The sequence below is a fragment of the Ranitomeya imitator genome, chromosome 3, assembly GCF_032444005.1.
Source record: "Ranitomeya imitator isolate aRanImi1 chromosome 3, aRanImi1.pri, whole genome shotgun sequence".
NCBI classification, from domain to species: Eukaryota; Metazoa; Chordata; class Amphibia; order Anura; family Dendrobatidae; genus Ranitomeya; species Ranitomeya imitator.
Window position 1 is genome coordinate 782869921 of NC_091284.1, and position 20242 is coordinate 782890162.

The 20242-nt window shown below is 47.2% G+C and overlaps 1 protein-coding gene across 1 annotated transcript in view; it reads right to left on the reverse strand.

Annotated features, from left to right (window-relative positions):
* Positions 1–20242, reverse strand: part of CWF19L2 (CWF19 like cell cycle control factor 2) — a 198483-nt gene that overhangs the window by 152476 nt on the left and 25765 nt on the right. The window contains exons 3-5 of the mRNA XM_069759126.1: positions 11191–11310; positions 9428–9538; positions 260–379 (exon numbers count right to left, since the gene is read on the reverse strand). Of these exons, the coding sequence (XP_069615227.1) occupies positions 260–379; positions 9428–9538; positions 11191–11310 (351 nt within the window). The remainder of the gene's footprint in view (positions 1–259; positions 380–9427; positions 9539–11190; positions 11311–20242) is intronic.

The window sequence follows — 20242 nt, forward strand, 5'->3', positions numbered from 1 at the left end:
CAGCCCTAAATCTATCCGCAGAGATGAGTTCAGGACCCGGACAGCTGAGTGACTGCACATGTGGCAGCTGCCATGGCCACTACAGTATATGACAGACCAGTAAGCAGTGGTAAGCAGTGGTATGCGGGTGCTGCTCCCCTGGAAATCTCTTATAGTTACCGCCTCGGGGAGCACCAGCCCCGCACACCCGCAGCTCCCCGGCACAGACCTGCACGGTGATTCTCACGCAGCGCACGCTCTCAGATGAACGACTCCTTACCTTTTCTACAGCTTCGGCTCGTTCACGCTCCAGCGTTTTCTCCTTCTGTCTTTCGGCTCTTAATGCGGCTGCTGACGTCGCTTTCACAGACATGAAGTCTAAGGTCATCCACTCGTCCCTCTGAAATGGAAGCACGGGTTCATTTAGCATTACACGACATCCAGGCAATCTCCGGGCTTATGGGGAAAAGGCTTTAGCAGACACCAAGGAACTGTCAGGTAGCTAAATGGCAGGCGGACACTGTGTGCATCCTAAGCCTGGCTCTGTGCAAACATGGAAAGGAAAAATATAGCAAGGCACAAGAGAAAAAGCCAGAAAAACATCAGAATGGGAGAATTAGACAATACGCCCAGGAGGAACGTAGATTTTATACTAATTAAAGTCACCTTGTCCGAGCTTCTGCCAACAGCACTCAGAATCACAGCAGTCTGGAGAGGACTCACTGACTTCTATACGAGAGTGCTGTGAGCATGCTCTAGGAACTGTGCAGAGAACATTGCGCAGGGAGGATGTGAGCGGTGAACATCACTCACAGCAGCCTGGAGGGGACTCACTGACTTCTATACGAGTGTGCTGTGAGCATGCTCTAGGAACTGTGCAGAGAACATTGTGCAGGGAGGATGTGAGCGGTGAACATCACTCACAGCAGCCTGGAGGGGACTCACTGACTTCTATACGAGAGTGCTGTGAGCATGCACTAGGAACTGTACAGAGAACATTGTGCAGGGAGGGGGAGGATGTGAGGTGTGAACATCACTCACAGCAGCCTGGAGGGGACTCACTGACTTCTATACGAGAGTGCTGTGAGCATGCACTAGGAACTGTACAGAGAACATTGTGCAGGGAGGGGGAGGATGTGAGGTGTGAACATCACTCACAGCAGCCTGGAGGGGACTCACTGACTTCTATACGAGAGTGCTGTGAGCATGCACTAGGAACTGTGCAGAGAACATTGCGCAGGGAGGATGTAAGCTGTGATCACTCACAGCAGTCTGGCGGGGACTCATTGACGTCTATAGGAGAGTGCTGCGAGCATGCTCTAGGAACTGTGCAGAGAACATTGCGCATGGAGGGGGAGGATGTGAGCTGTGAACATCACTCAGCAGCCTGGAGGGGACTGACTTCTATAGGAAGAAAAAACGACCAAAAATGAATAGATATCTGTATAATTCGGGTTATCGGCAGCATAACCCAGGCCACGGGGTCGCGTGCTGGAAGCATGTCTGCATTCAGCTCAAACTTCGTATATATTGTACAGCCTGGACTAGGGACCACCTGGGCAAATTGCTTGAGCCTTACATATTTCATTTCCAGAGAGATGAGACATAAAATACGAGCGGCTTCTTTAGGTAAAGTCTATGTGACAGGAGAGATTTAGAGATGAAGCCTGTTTGACTCTTCACCATCACTTTACATTTATTTTTATATTTATTTATAGAATTAGAAAAGTAAAAAAAAAAAATTATAATATATATAAAAAAGCGCTGTACACAGATTGCCATCATTTACATCAGCCTCTGCTCACCATCTCATTTCCGCATCTCAAGTACGTATTCCTTTATATCAGGTTTTAGTTTAGTGTTTAATGTTTTGGGGGTTTTAGATTTACATATCACAACCTGTATTAAAAATAAAAACCAGAAATCCTGCAATTTTCCTCTGGTGCGTTTATTAGATTCTAACTTCCTGTTTCAGGAAACAACATGTGTACATAGCCATAATAGTCAGACCCCGACCATGTATTTTGTATTGAAGCATCTAATGAGTGTGTGCAAAGGTCACCGTGAAGGAAGGGGGACCGTGACAACACCTATTGTGGTTAGTAGATCTTCTGTTATCAGCTTTGTATCAACCTGTTGTTGTAATCCTGCCTCCAATGATAAAGAAACTGCTGTAAACTCTTCCTGAAATGTCAGGAGTCTAAAACAGCTCTCTGCTGTAAACTCTTCCTGAAATGTCAGGAGTCTAAAACAGCTCTTTTAGCTTGTGTAAAAAAAAAAAAATGTCAAGACTAATAATTCTGGAGGTTTTTTTTAAGGATCGTCATGTCAAGAAAAAAAAATAAAAAAATAAAAAATGCCAACATTATTTTAAAAGTACAGCAACAATAAGGCTGTTTGCACACGTTGCTGATTTTTCGTGGTTTTTTTGCGTTTTTTCACTATAAAAACGCAAAAAAAAACAGCATACATTATGCATCCCATCATTTAGAATGAATTCCGCAATTTTTGTGCACATGATGCGTTTTTTTTTCAGCGAAAAAAACGCATCGCGGTAAAAAACGCAGCATGTTCATTTTTTTTTTTGAATCAGATATTTTTATTAAACCATCAAAATTGTGCATAAACAATAAAAGGAATAGTTTGTTTTCAGCAATATACAAATACACAATACTTTTTTTTTTGTTAGAAAACTTATTTAGTCCCAAACCAAACTCCCACCCCCCTTCCCCCCACCCACTAGAGACCTGTCAAGAGTCATCCCCCACTAAATTATCACATACAAAAGTACAAGAAGAGGAAGATGACTTGTCAAAAAATATTTCCATAGGGGCAAAAGGTCTTCAGGTCACATTGATTCAAGCCACGGGCTCCACAACCTGTCAAAGAGGTCCATCTTGTTCCTCCTAACATAGATACTCTTCTCCAAAGCAATGATATGGTCCACTTGCTTCATAAAGTCTCTCCTTGTTGGTGGCTCTTCCCTAATCCAGAATTTGGCGATCAACTTTCGCGCAATAAATAACAGTCTAGCTATAACCGTTTTATACAGCTTATCAGTTATTACCTCCTCCACATAGCCCAAAACACATACCAGAGGATCCCGAGGCACATTACAACTATATGCCAAACCCACTTTATTCAACACCACCACCCAAAAGGAGGACAGCCTGGGGCACTGCCACAACATATGAAGGATGCCCGCTTCGGACTGCGAGCATCTAGGGCATTCTGAATTAGGCCTTAATCCGGCTTTAAATAACATGTCTGGGGTTCTGTAAGCCCTATGAATGACAAATAATTGTGACAGCCTACCAGGCTCACTCATTGATATCTTGGGCACATAATCCAATACTGATTCCCATCGGTCATCATCAATCGCCCCCAGGTCAGCCTCCCATTTCGCCCTTGCTCTAATAGGGTGCTCCGCCAGAAAAGAAAATAGAAGGAATTCATATATTCCCGAAATCACCCCCTTCGTGCCTCCCCCTTCAAGGATAAAATCCAGCATAAGATCCACCTGGATTTCAACAGGCCCTCTCTTACACTGTGCCCGGTACGCATGAGAAAGACGACGGTATTGGTACATCTCAGACTCCGGGAGTAAAAATTCTTCCTGCAATATCTCAAAGTCTCTAATTCTACCCTGATGTAAAATCTGGCCCATCCGAGAGATGCCTGCCTCCCTCCAAATATGAAATCCCTCCATCTGTCTAAACTCCTGTAGGACACAGTTGTTCCAAATGGGTGAGAATCTAGTGAGTGCCCGTACACCCCTAATTCCTTTAACTTTATCCCACACCTTGTGAATGAGCCTTACAGTGCAAAATTTAGAACCTTTCTCACGGAAATGTCCCCCCTCTAGGCCCTCACTCAACACCTTTGTCCCAATCAATGATCTCAGGCTGCAAGGTGCCCGCATCCCACCTGACCCATCTCCCCATCCCTTGAAATGCTGACACTGTGAGGCCAAAAAATACAACCACGGATTGGGCAATGCCACCCCTCCCTCCGTCTTTGGTCTCTGTAGGGTTTCCTGTTTAAATCTGGGGCTCTTCCCACCCCAGATCAGCTCACCAAACAAAGATCTAATCCTCCGAAACCTATTCTGCGATATCCATATAGGGGAATTGTGCAACACATAGAGTAACTGCGGCATCACAATCATCTTTATCAGGTTTATCCTACCAATTACCGATAAGTGTAGCTTTTTCCACGCCTGGACCTTGGTACGTTTCTTACGCAGAAGAGGTGCCAAATTCAGTTCCTCAAAGCTAGTCAGAGGGAGTGCGATCTGAATCCCCAAGTACTTAAATTTCTCAACTAGCCTCAACCTTGTGACAGAGTCCCCCCCATCACCGTCCCCACTATCCCCATCTATCAACATCATATTCGATTTGTCCCAATTGATCCTTAAGCCCGAATAACTCCCGAATTCCTCAATAATGGCCTCCGTCTTTACCAAGGTCCCCTCGGAATCCTCCAAGAAGAGCAGGATATCATCAGCGTATAACGCTACTTTTTCTTCCGCCTCCCCGTACATAAAACCCTTCACCTCCCGGGACCCTCTGATCTTTGCGGCAAGGGGTTCCACCGCCAAGGCGAAGAGCAGCGGGGACAGAGGTCAGCCCTGTCTAGTACCTCTAGATAAAGAGAAAGTCTCAGAGAGAGCGTCATTCACTCTAATTTTGGCCACCGGAGAAGAGTACAACAGCCGCACCCATGAGATAAATTTAGGTCCAAACCCCATTCGTTCCAGTACTGACCACAAATAACTCCACTCCACGCAATCAAAAGCCTTATGAGCGTCCAAGGATACCACAACCCGTTTGCCAACATTGTCAGAAGGGATTTGCAAATTTAAAAATAACCTTCTCAGATTAAGTGCCGTTGATTTATTGGGCATAAAGCCTGACTGATCCGGGTGAACCAGTCTGTCAATCACCCTAGATAACCTGTTTGCCAGAGCTTTTGCCAGTATCTTAATGTCAGCCGTCAAAAGTGAGATTGGTCTATAGGATTCTGGTAATTGTGGGTCCTTGTCGGCCTTAGGGATAACGACCACGATAGCCTCTCTCATTGAAACAGGTAACTCCCCTCTTTCCAATGACCTATTATACACCTCCGACAGTTTGGCCAACAAAGTTTCTTTCAATACCTTGTACATCTCAGCTGGAATACCATCCGCCCCCGGAGCCCTACCCCCAGCAACCCCCGCCAAAGCGGCCCCCAATTCTTCCTCCCCAATCGGCTCCTCCAACAACTCACAGTCTTCTTTGCTCAACCTAGGCAGGTCAATCCCCTCCAAGTAGCCCGTCATGTCCTCAGCCCCCCTGTCCACACTTGAAGTATATAGCTTATTGTAGAATTTCCTAAACACTTCCAAAATCTGCTCCCCCTGAGTAACCAATATTCCATCTTCCCTCCTAATGGAGTAGACATGAGAGGAGTCCCTCTGTGCAGACGCCACTACCGAAAGTAAATGCCCCACCTTTTCCCCCTCTGAATAGAAAGACGCTTTTTGAAAGGCCCGCAATCTCTCCGCCCTTCTCAAATATAATTGATTGACCTCCTCTTGGGCCTTCCTCATCCGACTCTGAGACTCCTTAGTACAATGGGCCCCCAATGCTGCCTCAGCTGCCTTCAGTTCTTCCAGAATAGCTTGATCCTGTACTCTAGTCCTAGTCTTGTGTCGTGAAATGTCACGAAACAGAATCCCCCTTAAATACGCCTTCATGGTGTCCCATACTACGTGGCATTCCGCACTCCCGTCATTAATCCTAAAAAACTCCTCTATTTCAGCCCCCACCCTTTCCATGTCCAAGAGTTGTAACCAGGAGGGGTGAACCTTCCATCCCATCTTCCGTGAACCAACCTGTTCAGATAATTTTAATGAGACCCGAACTGGACTATGATCTGATAGAATCCTGGGATTATATTCCACCTCACTTAACAATTCGTTCATCCCATCATTGCCCATGGCGACATCGATACGAGACATAGAACCATACGTGGTCGAGTAACAGGAATAAGAATAAGTATTAGCGTTTCGAACCCGCCATAAGTCAATCCAGCCTATTTCTCTAAGGTAATTCCCAAAAGGAGTGCCATTACCGTCCCTACGTAGCGGAGCGTGATTACTCTTATCCCAATGGTCGTCGGCAATATTGTTCACATCTCCAACCACCAGAAGAGGAACCCCGACCCACCCTCTCATATGCTCCAAAATCTCTTGGATTTTCTTACCAGAATACGGCGGGGGTATATATATTGAAACAATGCAAATCAGACGGTTAAGAATTTTACACACCAAAAGGACATACTGACCATCTTTATCAATTTTAACCTCAACTTCCTCAAATGGAGTACTAGTATGGATCAAAACAGACACCCCCCTTGCATAATTAGAGAAAGTCGAGTGATATGCCCTGCGCACCCATTTTTTCTGTAACATATCTACTTTTTCCTCCACCAAGTGAGTTTCTTGCAGGCATATCACCGAGGGCCTCTGTTTCACTAAGTACTGAAATATTGCCGCACGTTTAGTAGCGTCCGCTAGCCCCCTAACATTCCAACTTATAATATTAACCTTCCCTCCCATTTCCTTAGAAAAAGGTATAAAATAAGAATCGTCTCTCCCAGGTCTCCCCCAATGCCCTCCTCCCCCCCCCTTCCCAACAACTAACCCAACCTTCCCCATCTAAAACTCAAGATAACTCAGATACTCCGAACTTTCTTTCTCTATATGAGAACCGAGGGCACTTAGTATACCCTAGAACTAAGTCTTTTGCCGTCCATCTCTTCCCCCCACACCGCGACCAATATGAAATATTCATTACGCCGCCGAACATAATACTGTAAACGTTAGGTGCAGTTGAACCATCTGCAACAGTAACATTCAGAAAGGACCCCTCCAACGAAGAGAGGCAGAACCAGCAGAGTCACAATCCTTCCGAAACAGTCTTAACGGTTCCGCTCAGTGCCAATCTTCTTGGCGTTGGTGTCCAGCCATTGCATCGCCTCCTCCGGATTTTGAAAAAATTGAACACGGTCCAGCGCCACCACCCTAAGCTTAGCTGGGTAGAGCATTGAATATTTTAGGTCCAGTTCACGGAGCCGTCGCTTGACCTCCCCAAACTTCATTCTAAGTTTCTGCACCGATGCCGAGTAGTCCGGATAAATGGAGATCCGATTCCCATTTATGCTCAGGCCATCACTCAGCCTGGCCTTTCTCAGTAAAGTCTCCCGATCCCGGTAGTCCAGAATTTTTGCCAATATGGCACGAGGGGCCGAGCCGGGCGGCAGAGGGCCGCAGCATGTTCATTAATTTTGCGGATTTCCCACTATACAATGCATTGGGAAATGTCTGGAAAAATACGCAAAAAACCCGCACCAAAAACGTGGTAAAAAAGGCAAAAAACGCATGCAGAATTCTTGCAGAAAATTTCAGGTTTTTCTCAGGAAATTTCTGCAAGAAATCCTGAACGTGTGCACATAGCCTAAAACCTGTTTAAAAAGAAGTTGTTTTTTTGACGACAGGTTCCCTTTAAAAGGGAACCTGTCACCCCTAAAATGGAAGGTGAGGTAAGCCCACCGGCATCTGGGGCTTATCTACAGCATTCTGGAATGCTGTAGATAAGCCCCCGATGTATCCTGAAAGATGAGAAAAAGAGGTTATATTATACTCACCCAGGGGCGGTCCCGCTGCGGTCCGGGTCCGATGGGCGTCGCGGTCCGGGGCCTCCCATCTTCTTACGATGACGTACTCTTCTTGTCTTCACGCTGCGGCTCCGGCGCAGGTGTACTTTGTCAGCCCTGTTGAGGGCAGAGCAAAGTACTGCAGTGCGCAGGCGCTGGGAAAGGTCAGAGAGGCCCAGCATCTGCGCACTGCAGTACTGTGCTCTGCGCTCAACAAGGCTGACAAAGTACACCTGCGCCAGAGCCACAGCGTGAAGACAAGAAGAGGACGTCATCGTAAGAAGATGGGAGGCCCCGAACCTCTTTTTCTCATCTTGCAGGATACATCGGGGGTTTACCTACAGCATTACAGAATGCTGTAGATAAGCCCCTGATGCCGGTGGGCTTAGCTCAACTTCCATTTTAGGGGTGACAGGTTCCCTTTAAGATGAAGCTTAGACATGGTGCTTACCATCTGATCGGCCTTTAAAGTGGTAAACCATAGCGCCCTGAAGACAATGAAAGACAACAGTGCAAACACAAACATACTGGGACGCCGTAGGTCTTTGGTGCAGACTCAGGAGCGGAGCCGGCGCCTTTCCCGGCAGATGATGGCTGTACTAATCATCATTAGTGATGAGCGAGTATACTCGTTGTTCGGGTTTTCCAGAGCAAGCTTGGGTGGTCTCCGAGTATTAATGACTACTCGGATATTTAGTTTTCCTTGCCGCAGCTGAATGATTTACAGCTACTAGCCAGGCTGACTACATGTGGGGGTTGCCTGGTTGCTAGGAAATCCCCACATGTAATCAGGCTGGCTAATAGCTGTAAATCATGCAGCTGCACGGTAATTCATAGGTTTATATATACTCTCAAAAAAGCTCCAAAAAAAAAAAAAAGCCATGGTGGTTATGGCTACTGAAGTGTGGGGCGACACAGTTCCCCATATCCTTCCAGTGTCCGCCCAATCTCGCTCCTGTGCAGGCGCACCCCTACATGCTGTGCCAAGGAGAGAGCAAAGTACTGGAGTGCGCATGCATGGACCAAAGAGCGCCGATGACCCTGAATTAAAGCCGGCGCATGCGCACTACAGTACTGGGCCCTCGGTGGAGCAAAGAGAAGAGACGGAGGACGTCATCGCAAGAAGAGAGGAGGCACCGGATCAAGACCAGGGACGCCCATCGGACCAGACCGCAAGAAGAGAGGAGGCGCCAGATCAAGACCAGAGACGCCCATTGGACCAGACTGCAAGAAGAGAGGAGGCACCGGATCAAGACCAGAGACGCCCATCGGACCGGACCACAAGAAAAGAGGAGGTGCACGATCAAGACCAGAGACGCCCATCGGACCGGACCACAAGAAAAGAGGAGGTGCACGATCAAGACCAGAGACGCCCATAGGACCAGACTGCAAGAAGAGAGGAGGAGCCGGATCAAGACCAGAGACGCCCATCGGACCGGACCACAAGAAAAGAGGAGGCGCACGATCAAGACCAGAGACGCCCATCGGACCGGACTGTGCCGTCTGAGTATAATGGGAGCTCTTTTTTGGGATCTGCAGGGCAGATTGGGGACTTATATACAGCATCCTAAAACTCTAAAAAGAGGCACTAATGGTGGTGGTCGCATTTTGGGAAAACCTGGTAGCAGGTTCCTTTTAAATAGACAAGTTTTACTATAAGTGTGAATTAATCATGACATGTTGGCATTTTTTATTTTTTTCTATAAAACCTTACATTTTTATCCAGAAGCACTGGATTAGAGTAACATACCTGAACTTCTGGCTCCGATTCCCTCCCGGGCGATTCCGTCTGGATTTTCCAAGCTTTCTTGTCGCCGACCGGCTGAGCAGGAACGGCCTCAACCCAATCACCGCCAGAATCCTGCGCACAGGAAAATAACCAATATACATGTAAAGACGACGAGCAACACACACGGGGCAGAAATCTTATCAGAAAAAAATCCCAAAAATGAAATTAAAGGTGTTTCCATTAATGACGACTTATCGAATATCGTCAAGATAGATGTTAAGTCATTGATGGCTGCGACGCTCACTGGTCATGAGAATGGGGATCACCACGTAACCTGTGTCGATGGAGCAGAGATAGACTTTATGAAGTATCAGATGCCCCCATTAACCCTTTCATGATACCAACCATTCATCTATGGCACTTCTCAAGTTGGGGTGAAGGTGTAAAGAGGAGCAAAGCCCGAACCATCTATGGGGCCTGCCAGCTGTGTGACACCGCCAGCATCTGTCTGCAACAGCGGTGATCAGAGCTGGCGCGGATCACTGGAGTTTAACCACTAAAACGTTGTTGTCAATCTCTGAAGAACTCAAGTGTCACGATTTCACTATATACTGTAATAATGAAATATAGTAGAATAAAGTGCAGGGCAAACAAACAGTCACCGGTTTAAGTCCCCTATGGACACTGAAAAAATAAAAAAATAAAATATAAAAAAAATGAAACAAATTAAAAAAAATAAACGTTTGATTCACCCCCCCCTTCCTTTTTTTCCCCAAATACAAAAATGAAGGCATAAAAAAATAAATAAATATATATATATATATATATATATATATATATATATATATATATATATATATATATATATATATATATATATATATATATATATATATATATATATATATATATTAAAAACCACCCCAGCAAATTTAGTATCATCACATCTATAAAGGTACGAGCGGTTCAATTAACCCTTATGGTAAAAGGCTAAGGGAAAAAAACTTTTTTTTGTTTGTTTGTTTTTTGTTATAATTACTGCTCCTTTTTTTTCTTTTTTTTTTTTTTTTTTTTTTATAAATTACTGCTCCTCCCATCAAAAAACTATCAATACATCCTATATACCCCAAAATTATAACATGATATCAGTAAGAACGACAGCTCGGAGAGCAAAAAAAAAAAAAAAAACTCACGCGGCTCCATCAACTAAACAAAATTTGCTTCCGAAAATGGCGACAAAACCCCTTTTTTTTTTTTTTCTTTTTTTAACACCAATTTTTGTTGTTTTAACTTTTTATTTTAAAATAGGGAGAAAAAGCACAAAAACAAAACAAAAAAATTGTCAGCAGCGGGAAGTGGTTAGAGTAAATTCACAGCGTAAGACCCCCATCATGTATCGCTGACACATTCTAACCCTGTGGACTGGAATAAATTATCAGGACATGAAACAAAGAGGACGAGGATGAACGTCAAGGTTAATTGCCAGAGACAAGGTCGTGCGCTCGCAATTTTACCGCTACATAGTTCTGGAGTGCAGGCAGAAAAATAATCTCCTTAATGGAGGGTCTGTGCGCGCGGCTCTTCCAGGACAGCGTCTTCCTATTTATTCAGGATTCATCTGTCACAGTAGGATTAATGGCGCTGGAAGGAGAAGCTACAGCAGGATAATGGCGGCCCTTGCAGAAAATAAAGCACCGGGACTGCGCCGCACAGTCGACAGCTTTTCTACTAAATGACAGCACGGAACCACACAGTGCCAACATACCCGCCGCCTCCCCACTTACCGAGCCGGAACTGGCGGACGAGCCCCCATTTTTCTCAGATTGTGTTTTTTTGCTCTTTTTCTTCTTTTCTTTCTTGGACTTTTTCTCCTTTTTCTTTTTCTTCTTCTTTCCTGAACTCTCCTAGAAGAAGAAGTAGGACAAGATTGATGATGGGTTCTGTAGCACATCACGGCGGCGAGCCATACTGGGCCATAGCCGGATCAGGACGCCATTTTACTGGTCTTTATCTGAGAAACAAACTAATAAGTGTCTGATAGATTCAGATAGGAAGAATAGCGGGACGGCCAGGTATCAGTGTAATCAATATAACGGCGCCAACCTGACACTGTCTGTAGGTTACTGTGCACAATTCTGCTGACAGGTTCCCTTTAAATACTGAGGTCGAAGATTGATAGTAACATCTAAATGGTTAAAAAGCAGAGATCAGAGTGGGCTCAGGTTGCTGCTGTTAGAGTCAGGTAACAGCTGTATAACACAGTCGGCACCTGCCCTGTATGCTCCGACCTCAGCTCCATGCACCCGTACCAGCCAGGGAACATGTATGTTGTTTTCCTTCACAAGGGTGTCCGCCAGTCCCACAATGGATAGAGCTGAGGCCGAGCATGTGCAGATCCACAGGGGGCTGCAGAACCCACTTTCAGAGCCATGATCTCAGGATTGCTGGGGGTCACAACGGTTGGACTACCAGAAAATATAAGACATCTTCTACTCCATGGCAAGGGAATAGCTTACAATTTGGGGAATAACCCTCTAAGTTATTGCCGCCAGTTTGGGTTCTGACTCCCCCACCAATCAGCAGATATAAGGAGGAAACTGTGGCCAGTTATACAGAGATGTAATCCAAGTCCATCCAATATTTACCAGCTTGCTGCTGGCACATTAACCTCTTCACGACATGCGCCGTACATGTACTACTCCGCCTTTGCGCTGAGCCCACATTTTTCCCGGCACATGTCAGCTGTTTTGAACAGCTGACATGTGCCCACAGCAGCCGCAGGTGGACTCGCGATCCACCTGCGGCTGCTAACCTGTTAAATGCCGCTGTCAATCTTCGACAGCGGCATTTAACGTGATCGCGCTGGAAGAACGTCACTAATCCCGCTCATCGGCTCCTGTGTCACATGACCTCAGGTCACCGATGGGTTGTCATGACAACCCGGCGTCTGCAGCAGACCTCTTTGGTTGTCATTGCCAGATTGCTATGAGCGCCGCCCAGCGGTCGGCGCTCAGAGCAAGTGAGCATTTCTGCTACACACAGGCGACCTGATCATCGTTTGTGTGTAGCAAAGGCGATCAGACCACTGCAGCTTCTAGAATCCCATGGAGGCTACTGAAGCATGCAAAAAGTAAAAAAGAAAAGTTTTTAAAAATAAAAAATATAAAAAGTTCAAATCACCCCCATTCGCCCCATTCAAACTAAAATAAAAAAATAAAACAGACATATTTGGTAAGAGTTCAAAATCGCCCGATCTATCAAGCGATAAAAATAGTTAATCCGATCGGTAAATGGTGTAGCAATGGAAAAAAAAAAAAATTTATGTTTTTTTGGGTCGCTGCAACATTGCATTAAAATGCAATTAAGGGGCGAACAAAAGATCATATCTGCGCCAAAATGTTATCATTAAAAAAACGACAGCTCGGTACACAAAAATAAGCCCTCACCCAACCCCAGATCACAAAAAAAAAAAAAAAAAAAAAAAAAAAAAAAAATGGAGAAACACTACGGGTATCAGAAAATGGCACAATTTATCTTAGTTTTACAAACTTTGGATTTTTTTTTTTTTTACCATTTAAAAAAAAAAAAAAATAAAATAAAATCTAGACATGGTGTCTATGAACTCGTAATGACCTGCAGAATCATAATGGCAGGTCAGTTTAAGCATTTGGTGAGCATGGTAAAAAAAAAAAAAAAACAAGTTGTGGAATTGCACTTTTTTTTGCAATTTCACCACACTTGGAATTTTTTTTTCCCCATTTTCGAGTACAGGATATGGTAAAACCAATGGTGTCTTTCAAAAGTACAAACTGCCTCACAAAAAACAGGCCCTCATGTGGCCATATTGACGGAAAAAAAAAAAAAAAAAAAATTATGGCTCTGGGAAGAAGAGAAGCAAAAAACAAACGCAAAAATGAAAAAGGGCTGCAGCGGTGTGAAAGGGTCAAATATTTCATGGAGAGTCTTAAAGAGTTGTCCTGGATGTTTATATTGATGGACGATTTTTAGGAAAATAGGGATTTTTGTGTACTCACCGTAAAATGTTTTTCTCCGAGCCAATCATTGGGGGACACAGGACCATGGGTGTTATGCTGCTGCCACTAGGAGGACACTAAGTAAGGCTAGTTTCACACTAGCGTTTTGAGGAGCTGCGGACTTCCTCAGTGAGGCCCCGCCCTTGGCCGCACCTCCGCCCACTTCTGCATGCTGCCTGCGTACTTATCTTTAACAATAGGTACGCAGGCCGTGCGGCTGTATGCGGATGCTTCCGCATGCGTCATTTTGACGATGCGGAGAAAAAAAAATTGCTACCAGCTGCGTCCTACGCTGGTCACCGCATCGTCAAAACGACGCATGCGGAAGCATCCGCATACAGCGGCACGACCTGCGTATCTAATGTTAAAGATAGGTATGCAGGCCGCATGCAGAAGTAGGAGGAGCTAGCGGGCAAGGGCGGGGCTTCACGGAGAAAGTCCGCAGCTCCTCAAAACGCTAGTGTGAAACCGGCCCAATACAGAAAGAATAGCTCCTCCCCTGCAGTATACACCCTCCTGCTGGCTCCAAGTGAACCAGTTCGGTAACAAAGTAGTAGGAGCTTAGCATTTAACCAGGATGAACTATGTCAAAACCAAGGTAACACACAAAACCAAAGCAGTTAGGCTAACAGGGTGGGTGCTGTGTCCCCCAATGATTGGCTTGGAGAAAAGGAGTTTACGGTGAGTACACAAAAATCCCTATTTCTCCTACGCCTCATTGGGGGACACAGGACCATGGAACGTCCTAAAGCAGTCCCTGGGAACAATCAACTGCAATTGCTCCTGGTACCCACAGGTTACAGATGCGGCACTGCCACCTGCAAAATTCGTCTGCCGACGGTTGCAGCTGCCGAGGCCTGAGAATGAATATGGTAATGTTTTGTACATGTATGCAGACTGGACCAGGTCGCAGCTCTGCAAACTTGTGCTGCCGAAGCTTGGTGCCGGATGACCCAAGACGCACCCACTGACTGAGTAGAATGAGTCTTAATCCCTGCTGGGACAGTATGACCTCTGACTCGGTAGGACTCCTGAATAGCTGAACTAATCCATTTTGCTATTGTCGCCTTGGAAGCGGGAAACCCCTTCCTTGGCCCTTCCTGGAGTACAAACAGGGCATCCGACCTGCAGAAGGACGCCGTCCGCAAGACATATCTCTTGAGATCTCTCACTAAATCCAGTGTGTGGAGGGCCTTCTCAATGCGATATATCGGTGCCGGACAGAGAGATGGTAAGACAATCTCCTGATTGAGATGAAAGAATGAGACAACTTTTGGCAAAAAAGGGACGGGAATGTTCTCAAAACCACCCTATCCTGATGAAAATTCTGGAACGGAACTTGACAAGACAGAGCTGCCAGCTCTGGGACTAGTCTAAAGGACATGACCGCAACAAGGAAGGCAACCTTTCTAGGAATTAAAAAAAAAAAAAAAAGACAGGGAAAACCTCCTGTAGAGGTTCGTAAAGAGCTTCTTGCAAGACTCCGATGACCAGATTAAGGACCTATGGTTCCAACGGCATCTCATAGGGCGGCACCCCATGAGAGAACTAAGGGCGAGACCTAAGTCGGAACCCGTTTGTAAAAATTTGATGATGGAAGGAACGGAAAATTCAAGAGGAGAACGTCCCCGGTTGCACCAGGAAAAGAAGGTTTTCCAAGAGCGATGATAAATGCGCATAGACGTAGGCATTCTAGAGCTGAACATGGTAAAGATGACTTCCGGAGAGAAACTTGCCTGGGTTGGAACCCAGGACTCAACGGCCATGCGGTCAAACACAGGGACTCGTTCTGGTGGAAAATGGGGCCCTGTGAAAGGAGGGCTGCGCGATTCGATAATTGGCAGGGAACATCGGCAACTAGTTCCGCGTACTACGCCCGGCGCGCCAAACTGGCGCAATCAGAATTACAGGTACTCCCTCCGCTCTGATCTTCTTGATGGAGGGGAGCGGGGAAAATATGTACAGATGCCGAAAATGATGCCACGGGAGTACGAGTGCATCTGACCCGATTGCTGCTGGATTGTGGGACCGAGCTATGAAGACGGGAACCTTGGAATTTAGCCGTGAGGCCATCAGATCCACGTCAGGGGGAGCCCCAACGACAGCAGATCTGGTGGAAAATCTCCGGATGGAGTGACCACTCCCCGGAGTCAAGGCCTTGACGACTGAGGAAATCTGCCTCCCAATTGTCCACTCCTGGATGTGAACCGCAGAAATCATTGAGCGGTTTTCCTCGCCCCAACGTAGAATGTAGCCTACCTCGTTCATGGCTACCCTGCTGTGGGTTCCCCCTTGTCGGTTGATGTATGCCACAGCAGTGGCAATGTCGGACCGCCTCCTGATGGAACGATCTGCCAGAAGGGATGGAATTGGAGAAGAGCCAACCTGATTGTCCGAATTTTTAAGATGTTGATCGGAAGGCGTGATTCCTGAAGTGACCAGCGGCCCTGAGCAGTGTGATGTAAGAATACGGCTCCCCAGCCTAGAAGACTAGCATCTGTTGTCACAACTGGCCAATGTACTGGAAGAAAAAACTTCCCTTGATTTAAGGAGGACTTTAATGTCCACCACCTGAGAAACTGCCTGACTCGCTGGGGAAAGAGGAACCGACTGTCGAGGGAGAACGGGTTCCTGTCCCAAACAGCCAGAAGGGCATGCTGTAAGGGACGGAGGGGTATTTGGGCAAACGGAACCGCCTCCAAGGCTGCTACCATCCTGCCGAGGACTCTCATACTGAAGTGCAGAGTGTGATAGCGAGGTGGAGAGAGCTTCCCGCTGTAAGGCTGAGATCTTTTCCGGGGGAAGAAGCACTAACGAGTCCAGTATCATTCCTAGAAAAGAAATTCGCTGAGCCGGTACTGGGGAAGATCTAGAAAAAAAAATAATTAATAAATATATAAATATATATATATATATATATATATACACCGTATATACTCGAGTATAAGCCGAGATTTTCAGCCCAAATTTTTGGGCTGAAAGTGCCCCCCTCGGCTTATACTCGAGTCACGGTAGCGGTGGGGTCGGCGGGTGAGGGGCTGAGGGCGCTGAGGTATACTTACCTAGTCCCAGCGATCCTCGCGCTGTCCCTGCCGTCCCACGGGCTTCGGCGCTGCAGTTTCTTCCTCTCTTCAGCGGTCACGTGGGACCGCTCATTACAGAAATGAATAAGCGGCTCCACCTCCCATAGGGGCGGAGCCGCTTATTCATTTCTCTAATCAGCGGTGCCGGTGACCGCTGATAGAGAAAGAAGCTGCGGCACCGAAGACAGGAGGGGACAGCGCGAGGATCGCCAGGACTAGGTAAGTATAGCATATTCACCTGTCCGCGTTCCAGCCGCCGGGCGCCGATCCATCTTCCCGGCCGGCGCCTCCATCTTCCCGGCGTCTCTGCTCTCTGACTGTTCAGGCAGAGGGCGCGATGACGCATACAGTGTGCGCGGCGCCCTCTGCCTGATCAGTCAGAGCAGAGACGCCGGGAAGATGGAGGCGCCGGAACGAGACGCCGGGAGCTGCAATCAAGGGAGGTGAGTATGTGTTTTTTTTTCTTTATTGCGGCAGCGGCGGCACAAATTTATGTGGAACATCTATGGGGCACAGTGAACGGTGCAGAGCACCGTATATGGCACAGCACAGCTATGGGGCACAGTGAACGGTGCAGAGCACCGTATATGGCACAGCACAGCTATGGGGCACAGTGAACGGTGCAGAGCACCGTATATGGCACAGCACAGCTATGGGGCACAGTGAACGGTGCAGAGCACCGTATATGGCACAGCACAGCTATGGGGCACAGTGAACGGTGCAGAGCACCGTATATGGCACAGCACAGCTATGGGGCACAGTGAACGGTGCAGAGCACCGTATATGGCACAGCACAGCTATGGGGCACAGTGAACGGTGCAGAGCACCGTATATGGCACAGCACAGCTATGGGGTACAGTGAACGGTGCAGAGCACCGTATATGGCACAGCACAGCTATGGGGCACAGTGAACGGTGCAGAGCACCGTATATGGCACAGCACAGCTATGGGGCACAGTGAACGGTGCAGAGCACCGGATATGGCACAGCACAGCTATGGGGCACAGTGAACGGTGCAGAGCACCGTATATGGCACAGCACAGCTATGGGGCACAGTGAACGGTGCAGAGCACCGTATATGGCACAGCACAGCTATGGGGCACAGTGAACGGTGCAGAGCACCGTATATGGCACAGCACAGCTATGGGGCACAGTGAACGGTGCAGAGCACCGTATATGGCACAGCACAGCTATGGGGCACAGTGAACGGTGCAGAGCACCGTATATGGCACAGCACAGCTATGGGGCACAGTGAACGGTGCAGAGCACCGTATATGGCACAGCACAGCTATGTATGGGGCACAGTGAACGGTGCAGAGCACCGTATATGGCACAGCACAGCTATGGGGCACAGTGAACGGTGCAGAGCACCGTATATGGCACAGCTATGGGGCACAGTGAATGGTGCAGAGCACCGTATATGGCACAGCACAGCTATGGGGCACAGTGAACGGTGCAGAGCACCGTATATGGCACAGCTATGGGGCACAGTGAACGGTGCAGAGCACCGTATATGGCACATCTATGGGGCACAATGAACGGTGCAGAGCACCGTATATGTCACAGCTAGGGGGCACAATGAACGGTGCAGAGCACTATATGGTTCACACCTATGGGGAAATATGAACGGTGCAGAGCACTATATGGCACAGCTATGGGGAAATAATGATCTATTTTTATTTTTGAAATTCACCGGTAAATGCTGCATTTCCACCCTAGGCTTATACTCGAGTCAATAAGTTTTCCCAGTTTTTTGTGGCAAAATTAGGGGGGGTCGGCTTATACTCGGGTCGGCTTATACTCGAGTATATACGGTATATATATATATATATATATATATATATATATATATATATATTTTTTTTTTTATTTATTTTTTTTTTTAAAGTTTCTAACCCAGGTGAGAATGATGGGGATATAGCCTAGATACGGTAGCTCCGCCACTACTCAGGAGTGGAGTATGGCCATGGCAGCCGCCATGACCTTTGCGAGTACCCTGGGGGCGATGGCGAGGCCGAAGGGCAGAGCAACGAATTGGAAGTGGAGGTACGCGTCCTGGATGTCTATAGACGCAAGGAACTCGCCTTTTCCCATGCAGGCGATGACAGAACGAAGCAATTCCATCTGGAACCATCGCACCCTGCCGAACGTGTTCAGCAGTTTTAGGTCCAGTATGGGCCGTACTGTAGCGAACTTCTTTGGAACCATGAAGAGGTTTGAATGAAAACCTTGAAACCGTTCACCTTGAGGGACCGGAATAATAACTCCGTCTTTACTCAGAGAGCATATAGCTTGGAAGAACTCTGAAGCTTTTGCCCTGGGAGGACGAGATGAGAAGTCTATCTTGTATCCTGAGAACGCCAAGTCGCGGATGCACTCGTCGTGAATGACCGAGAGCCACGTGGCACTGAGGGAAAGCAGGCGACCGCCTACTTTGAGGGTGTCCCCCGGATACCACAGGGAGTCATTGTTTTCTGGAGCCTCTGGATCTCGACTGCCTAGGTGTGCCTCTCCATCAAGGGAAAGGTGTATAAGGGGCCTGGGAACCTCTGTCTGCACGTTGTGCCCAGCCGGAAACGGGAGATGTGGAAGTAGAGGAGCAGTTTGAGTTGTAACGAAAAGATCGGGACCGAGCCTGTGGTTGTGGAGGAAATTTACTCTTCCCTCCAGTGGCGTCAGAAATTAATTGGTCGAGCTTTTCGCCAAAAAAGGCGATCGCTCTGATATGGTAGAGAAGTCAATGACTTTTTTTAAGCAAAATCCGCAAGCCAGTCCCTGAGCCATAAGGACCTCCGGATGGTGATGGCCTTTGCTGCTGCTTGAGAAGCGCTGTTAGCGGCATCCAGGGACGCGGTCACTACAAAATCTCCAACTCTGGCTATCTGAAGACAAGACCTCAGCCACCCACGTAGCTGCAAAAGATGGGAAAAGTGCGGCTGCTGAGGCTTCAAAGGCTGGACGCGCCATATTGTCGATCTCACGATCGGTTGAGTTTTTAATAGAGGCGCCCTCCGAGGAGGATAAAACCGATTTAGTAGCCAGGCTCGATCGGGGGAGACTGCGACCAATCTTTTCTTGGATCCTGGGAATATTTTGAGTCCATGGGCTTCTGCCCTGTGAATCGTTTATCTGGACGGATCTTGTATGATTCAACGATTCCCTTAAATTCGGGATGAGTGGCAAATACTCTGTGAGCTCGCTTGGTCCTGTTAAAGGACACGGCATGATCTGTTTTAGATAAAGGTTCCTCCTCAAGCTTCAAAGCCTTATTCACGGACTCAGTGACAGTCGAGAGTCTCCTGATCGTGATGAAATTCCTGATCTAGGGACGTATCAGAATCGTCCTCTGAAACAGGTTCTCTACTAGCCCCAATGGAAGGGGAGCGAGAAATGGAGCTCTCAGAACCCGAATCCCGGTGATGGTCTGAGGATATGGCATGAGTCCTGTTCCTGGAACAGCGAGAGCTCCTTGGCAAGGTACGACCCCTGGAGTACAAGGGGTTCTGATCATCGGAAGAGTCGTCCGAAATAGTGCCCTGGTTAGAGGAAGGGTCTCGGAATGATTCTAACGGTTTTGCCAGGGATGCCATAGACCGGGTAAGGGAGGTAGCCCACTCAGGGGGACTAGGGTCACTGGGGTCGGTATCAGTAACAGGTGGTTCCTGAGCAGTCACCAGTTCACAAGCTGTGCATAATGCAGTATTGTGACCCTGGGGTAAT